At 44.6% G+C, this 8,135-nt stretch overlaps 1 protein-coding gene across 1 annotated transcript; it reads left to right on the top strand.

Moving 5' to 3' along the window:
• Positions 1–225: 225 nt before the first annotated feature.
• On the top strand, positions 226–7,312 carry LOC131345477 (CD276 antigen-like). Its single transcript, XM_058378406.1, has 4 exons — positions 226–445; positions 5,272–5,619; positions 5,742–6,032; positions 6,171–7,312. Exons 1-4 carry the CDS (start codon positions 262–264, stop codon positions 6,242–6,244), a joined length of 897 nt encoding a protein of 298 aa, XP_058234389.1. The 5' UTR covers positions 226–261; the 3' UTR covers positions 6,245–7,312.
• Positions 7,313–8,135: the final 823 nt, after the last annotated feature.

Below are 8,135 nucleotides of genomic sequence, written 5' to 3'. Positions count from 1 at the left end.
CTCTCTCTGTAAGATCTCAGGAACTTACACTGTCACTCTTCAGCAGGAATATAAATAGAAAAACACACAAAATACATGAAATCAGACCAGAGCTTTGTTTCTCACTGTTCAGTGTTGTTTCCACAGACACACCCAAATAATGACGTCAGTGTCAACGATTGGTCTAGATTGTTCCTGAAGGGGCGGGGCGAGTTTATAACTCCCTGCTGTATAAGACTGCTCAGTCAGTACAGAGGAGTGTTTCGGAGTCACACAGATCTGATGTTCATTTACTTACTTACTTACTTACACACACACACACACACTCCGACACACACTCCGACACACACGGACACTCACCCCGGACAGCTTCAGAGGGATATGAGAGGTAACAGTGTGAGGGATTCAGCACTGACTCTCTCTCTTCATCTTCTACTGCTGCTGTTAGATGGAGTTTCCTCTTACAGTAAGTCTGTTTTTACTACAGCTTTACATTTACACCTCAGATTAAGATTAAAAGTGTGTATCTGAGGGATGAAGCCTAATGAGTGTTAATTAGTCGAGCTGTTGGTGTAAAACACAGGGAGTCAGTGTGAATGTGAGCGGAAAGTCTAATGCCGAGTTCACACTGCATGACTTTTCAGTCACCGACTAGTTTTGCAAAATCAGGGCACATCGACAATCGTGCTGTGTGAATGACCAAAAACTCGGCCTGACCATGAGTCCCGTGAAATATCTGGCATGCTAAACATCTGGACCTGTCGGTGACTCAAAGTCCTGCAGTGTGACAGGACCTCTGACTGAAACATACCTCGGCGATGACCTACAGCCAATGAGAGAGCGAGATACAGGGCAGCGGTCAGTTTGGGAAGGAGTTATAGACCACAATATCAGCAAGCATGGCTTCGGTTGGAGCACAATATTATAGTTTAACAGAGTTTATTGGATTTTATTAGAAAAATGTCTTAAATATAGTTATATCAGAATAAATAAGCTCTACAATTATATCAAACAGAAATAAAACAGAAATATTTGCTTGACCAGCCGCATTAGCAGCAGCACACTGCGGAACACATAATCCTCGTTCCCCACACTGACCATTTGGCCGTGTGACCGGTCTTGATTTAGCTCTGCATTGTGTGAAAAGATGCGCAGGACCGGGCAACAGAAATTACTCCGGCTACATTTTATTCTCTCCTCTGTCACTCTTCCTGCAAACTGTAAAAGAATAATTTCCAGAATATAAAAAAATTAATAATAACAAAAGAGATATTTTAAGTGAAATTAATAAGCTAAGATAGCACTCATTGGAGATTCTTCCTATTGTGAAGTCATGCAGTGTGAAAGCTCCTGTCACCAATCCATCATGCAGTGTGAACACAGCAGAGACTGAATGCTAACACAGATAGTCATGCAAGGTGAAAGCAACCATGATCTGATCAACCATGAACTTTGAAAGTCCTGCAGTGTTAAGGCCTGGTCACACTACAAGACTTTAACCTTCGGCAGATCTCTTTGCTGTTCAGACTACATGACTTCACTGTATGTCTTTTTGTCCTTGTGGTGTTCACACTACGTGATGCTTCGTAATTGATCCACAAGAGGGCGTCGCACACCACACCATCTGACAATTCTTGTCACTCAACCCCTCAATGTCGTCCCCAAACCACGTTTTGTCACGAAAACACATGCGACAGGTGGATCCGGAAATGACGCGAGACTTTCGGTAGAGGTTTGTTTTGAAAATGGACGTCGGCAGGAGTCTCGTTCTAAATACATGTTAATTTATTAAAATAAATGTTGTGTCCACACTATTTTTGAAACCATGTTGCTGCTGCTGCTTTTCTTCTGGTGACCTCAACTCTGTTGACTTGCTCTCTCATTGGCTGGAGGTCGTAGCTACAATTGACACCATGTGATGTGGAGTCGGCCGACCGTCCCAGATATTTAACATGCCAGATATCTGGATTTTGTCTGCGAGGTTCAGCGACACGTCAGTGAGCCTCTTTGAGGCGTCGTTGAGTAGTTCACACATAAAGATTGCCGAGCTCTGATCACCCGCTGGTTTTCCCACGATCACAGACTGATCTGTTGGCCAGCTCGTTAATTTACAAATCGGGCTTAAAATCCTGTAGTGTGAACTAAGCTTTAGGTCAAGGATTAAAGGTTAAGGATATGTAAAATTTGAAAATTCATCTGCCTTTTGCAACTCTCTGATGTCCTTTTTCAATGATAAAATATACAAAATTCATCTGCACTTAGGCTCACCATCCTCCCTTACTACTTCTGAATCTTGGCCTATTCTTTATCCTTTCTCCACTTTCCAGTTTCCTACCAATTCAGATACACTATATTGCCAAAAGTATTCGCTCACCCATCCAAATAATCAGAATCAGGTGTTCCAATCACTTCCATGGTCACAGGTGTATAAAATCAAGCACCTAGGCATGCAGACTGTTTTTACAAACATTTGTGAAAGAATGGGTCGATCTCAGGAGCTCAGTGAATTCCAGCGTGGAACTGTGATAGGATGCCACCTGTGCAACAAATCCAGTCGTGAAATTTCCTTGCTCCTAAATATTCCACAGTCAACTGTCAGCTGTATTATAAGAACGTGGAAGTGTTTGGGAACGACAGCAACTCAGCCACGAAGTGGTAGGCCACGTAAACTGATGGAGCGGGGTCAGCGGATGCTGAGGCGCATAGTGCGAAGAGGTCGCCAACTTTCTGCAGAGTCAATCGCTACAGACCTCCAAACTTCATGTGGCCTTCAGATTAGCTCAAGAACAGTGCGCAGAGAGCTTCATGGAACGGGTTTCCATGGCCGAGCAGCTGCATCCAAGCCATACATCACCAAGTGCAATGCAAAGCGTCGGATGCAGTGGTGTAAAGCACGCCGCCACTGGACTCTAGAGCAGTGGAGACGTGTTCTCTGGAGTGACCAATCGCGCTTCTCCATCTGGCAATCTGATGGACGAGTCTGGGTTTGGCGGTTGCCAGGAGAACGGTACTTGTCTGACTGCATTGTGCCAAGTGTAGTGGAGGGGGGATTATGGTGTGGGGTTGTTTTTCAGGAGCTGGGCTTGGCCCCTTAGTTCCAGTGAAAGGAACTCTGAATGCTTCAGCATACCAAGACATTTTGGACAATTCCATGCTCCCAACTTTGTGGGAACAGTTTGGAGCTGGCCCCTTCCTCTTCCAACATGACTGTGCACCAGTGCACAAAGCAAGGTCCATAAAGACATGGATGACAGAGTCTGGTGTGGATGAACTTGACTGGCCTGCACAGAGTCCTGACCTCAACCCGATAGAACACCTTTGGGATGAATTAGAGCGGAGACTGAGAGCCAGGCCTTCTCGTCCAACATCAGTGTGTGACCTCACAAATGTGCTTCTGGAAGAATGGTCAAAAATTCCCATAAACACACTCCTAAACCTTGTGGACAGCCTTCCCAGAAGAGTTGAAGCTGTTATAGCTGCAAAGGGTGGACCGACGTCATATTGAACCCTATGGATTAGGAATGGGATGTCACTTAAGTTCATATGCGAGTCAAGGCAGGTGAGCAAATACTTTTGGCAATATAGTGTATTTCAGATCTTATACATAAGTCTAAGTCTTCTACTTGTTCTCTGGATCCACTTCCCACTGTTCTGGTCAAGGCCTGTCTTCCCCCTCTGATTCCTCTTATTTCTGCTATCATTTGCTCCTCTCTTACTACTGGAATTGTTCCTGTCCCACTTAAAACTGCCGCTATTACTCCAATTCTGAAAAAGTCTGGTGCTGATCCTAGTAATTTCAACAATCTCCGCCCTATCTCCCTATCTCCAACTTACCTTTTCTTTCAAAAATCCTTGAAAAAATAGTTGCTTCTCAACTTCATTCTCATTTAACTTGTAATAACTTGTATGAACATTTCCAGTCTGGTTTTCGCCCTTTTCATAGCACTGAAACTGCCCTTTTAAAAATTACTAATGACCTTCTCATGGCAGCTGATTCTGGTTGAGTTACCATTCTTATCCTTCTTGATCTAAGTGCGGCCTTTGATACCATTTCTCATACCATCCTTCTTAATCGACTTATCTCAGTTGGCATTACTAACACCCCTCTGGACTGCTTTAAATCATATCTATCAGAGCGCACGCAGTTCATCAAATTACACTCTTTTAGTTCCAAATCTTCCCCTGTTAACACTGGAGTCCCGCAAGGTTCTGTCCTTGGACCTCTTCTTTTCATCATCTACCTTCTTCCTCTTGGCAATATCTTTCGAAAATATGGTATTCTATGTCACTGTTATGCGGATGACACCCAACTCGATTACTCCAGCAAACCTAATGCTACCCTCCCTCCTTCCTCTCTTCTTGACTGCTTTAATGAACTCAAATCCTGGTTCTCTTCCAACTTCCTCAAATTAAATAGTGAGAAAACTGAATTTCTTTTAATTGGTACTAAAGCAACTTTATCTGAAATGAATAGCTTCTCCCTCTCTATTGACAATTCTATTGTTTCCCCTTCTACTCAGGTTAAGAGTTTGGGTGTCCTCCTGGACAGTTCACTCTCATTTCAATCACATATTAATAACATTACCCGGTCTGCGTATTTCCATCTACGTAATATCAACCGTCTTCGTCCTTCCCTCACACAGAATGCTACTGCTATTCTTGTTCACAATCTTGTTACCTCACATATTGACTATTGTAACTCCCTTCTTTTTGGTCTCTCTCATAAATCTCTTCTTCAACTTCAACTGGTTCAAAACTCAGCAGCTCGTATCATCACTAAAACTCCTTCATTTCACCACATCACTCCGGTTCTGCAGCAGCTTCACTGGCTTCCAGTCAAGCTTCGCATAGACTTTAAGATTCTTCTTCTCACTTTTAAAGCTATTCACAATCTTGCCCCTTCATACTTGTCTGATCTTCTCCATATTCATGTTCCATCTCGTTCTCTTAGATCTGCCTCTTCTCTTCATCTTTCTGTGCCTTCTGCTCGTCTCGCCACCATGGGGCAGAGGGCTTTCTGTTGCTCTGCTTCCCAGCGCTGGAATTTTTTACCTCCAGACATCCGTAACCTTGACTCTCTGTTTATCTTTAAATCTAGATTCAAGTCTCACCTGTTTAAGCTTGCTTACTCTTCCTAAATCCTACTTGCCCTCTCACACAGTGCTGTTTTGTAACTTATTGTTCAGTGTCCTTGGGTGTTGAGAAAGGCACCTATAAATAAAATGTATTATTATTATTATTATTATTATTATTATTATTATTAAAGATCTCTTCTCATGTTTGTGTCTGTAGCCGAGTTTGAGATCTCGGTACCCACTGGTGTACAGTTGGGTGTGTACGGGGAGGCGGTGCTTCTGTCCTGCACGTTCCCGGTGAGCGGTCAGTGGGACCCAGACAGCAGCGTGATCATGTGGCAGCGCCAGCTAGAGGTGGTCCATAGTTTCTACCACGGCCGAGACCAGCCGCAGTACCAGAGCCGGAGATATGCCAACCGCACCAGCCTGTTCCACCAGGAGATGAAGAAGGGGAACGCGTCACTCAGGCTGGACCGTATCACTCTGGAGGACGCGGGGGAGTACACCTGCTCCGTCAGCACTCGGCTGGGCAGCCAGAGGAAGAGCTTCCCCCTTAAAGTAGCAGGTAACGATGCGACTGTACAATAAAGTGCTCTGAAAACTGTTAGCTAGCTAGCGCTCATGGTGAATGATTACTGGTTACCATGGTAACCCACCACTCAGCACTCTTCTCTACCCTTCCTTTAGCGTTCTACCCCGAGCCTCGTCTGCACATCTCCGTGCTGAGCGACGGCCACGTGGAGGTGCTGGTCACCTCAGAGGGCGGGTTCCCTTCCCCCTCCCTGCAGTGGCTGATGGGAAACGCCAGCGACGTCACCGACCAAACACACACGCAGCTGAGGCAGGACCAACACACACATCTGTACAGCGTGAACAGTAAACTGAACCTCAGTGGAACCGTCAACTCCTCCATCACCTTCATCATGAAGAACCCAGATCTGGAGCAGGAGATCAGGAGGAACATCGACCTCTTCTCAGGTGGGTTCCTCAAGACCAAAGGTCCCGGAGACGTGAAGTCTAACTGCCAGCATTCAGATGTGAAACGGAGTAAAGATTTCTACAGTGTCAAGTATAAAATAAAATAAAATACACTGAACATGTTCTTTTGTTTCACAGAAAATGGAGGATTTGACCAGAGCCGACAGCGAGCAGGACTCATCGTGCTTTCTGTTGTCGGGTCACGGCACTAGCTGTGATCACTTCACTCATGATCTTTCTGCACTGGAGGATGAAAAAGGAAAAGTCCAGAAAGATTTCAGAGACTGACATCGAGTCTTCAGCAGCTTCCAGGAATCAGACAGCAGCAGAAAATCCTGCAGAAGCAGCAAAAGCAGATGAAGCTGAAAGTAGTACAGAAACTCTGTTAAAGGACGGTTTCAGGGGAGGAGGTTAGATTAGAAGAAGAGAAGTAGAATTTTATATTAGGATTCATTTATTTAGATGGACACTAGTCACTGACCTTCATGTTCTACTTGTGTGGAGTCAAGGCTTCGAAACCACGTCTCCTTCCTGATCACCAGCTCCTGTCCACCTCACCCCTCATTCTGTGCTCACAAAAACATTTTAGTGGACTGAATGTAGATTAATATTTCTGATGAAACACGTTAATGGTGTGTGCTCCGGTTCTGCTGTGATCCTGTCCTGTGTGTCCAGGAGAAGATCCAGACTCTGGTCAGATTACTGAAGAACTGTGACATAGATATTTTGTGAACAAGCATTTTTACTTCAAATGACCATACTGTTGTTTTTTCTGTTATACAGTTTCACTGATTTCATTTCTGATACCAGATCATACTAAACTAAACTAAACTGTGACTCCGCCCACTATTTCAGTGGCTTCATCACTTTTAACAGCTGTGAAGACGAATCTGGACATGAGAGGAGAACTATTTCAGAAGAACAGAAACTGGAGGTTTCACTGAACTCCTGACACCCAGATGTTTAGACAGATGTTCAGGCAGATGTTCAGGGTGTTGTGTAATTACAGTTCAGTTCTATCAGTTAGTGTTAAATTCAGTCATAAACAATGGCAGCTTCGGTCAACATCACGGTGACATCATCATAATATTTATGTTTAAATAAAACATTGGAAGGTTTCTGATCTGTTAAAAGGTCTGTGTTACTCGATGGGTCACTCTTGCTGGACAGGAGGCCTGAATAGTGCTGAAGGTTTACTGCTGCATTTTTAATAATGTTCATTTGGATCATTTGGTCCACATGTCCTACAGCTGATTATTTTCCTCTAACAGCACGTCTCCAAGTGTTTTATTTCTGGGAGCAGTTTCCTAAAGATGAAGTGTCCTCATTACAGGGTGATGTGCCGTACTCATGACCCCTTTACACTTACATTTAATGTCTCTCTTGTCCCTCACACTGCAGCTGTTAAACAGCTGTTAGCTCAGCAGACACTTCCTCATGGGGTGTTTTGTCAGGACTGATCACGAGGTCAGCAAACTGTCAGATGCTCCAGGGCACAAAAATATATCATAAGTCAAAACAACATGGTGTGAGTTTAACCTCAGTTTCCCTTTCACTGTGGAAATAGATTCAAATAACAAGAAAAGAGCAGCACTGACTTCCTGTCTTCCACCTGAAGAGTGCACTGCATCCTCACCCTCACACCATCTTCACCCTCACCCTCACTGCATCCTCACCCTCACACCTCACTGCATCCTCACCTCACACCATCTTCACCCTCACACCTCAGACCATCCTCACCCTCACTTTCACTGCATCCTCACCTCACTGCATCCTCATCTCATACCTCACTGCATTCTCACTGCACACCTCACCCTCAATTCACCCTCCCTGCACACCTCACTGCATCCTCACCTCACTGTATCCTCACCTCACACCTCAAGTCAAAAAGCTTTTTTTAGCCTCACTGCACCCTCACCCTCACTGCATCCTCACCTCACTGCATCCTTACTGCATCCTCACCTCACACCACACTGCATCCTCACCTCACTGCATCCACACCTCATACCTCATCAAGTCAAAAAGCTTTTATTGACATTTCATCCATATATAGCTGACACAGTACACAGTGACATGAGACAATGTTTCTCCAGGACCCTGGAG

Source organism: Hemibagrus wyckioides, linkage group LG03 (genome assembly GCF_019097595.1).
Source record: "Hemibagrus wyckioides isolate EC202008001 linkage group LG03, SWU_Hwy_1.0, whole genome shotgun sequence".
Classification (NCBI taxonomy): domain Eukaryota; kingdom Metazoa; phylum Chordata; class Actinopteri; order Siluriformes; family Bagridae; genus Hemibagrus; species Hemibagrus wyckioides.
This window is presented reverse-complemented; position numbering and strand designations above follow the sequence as displayed.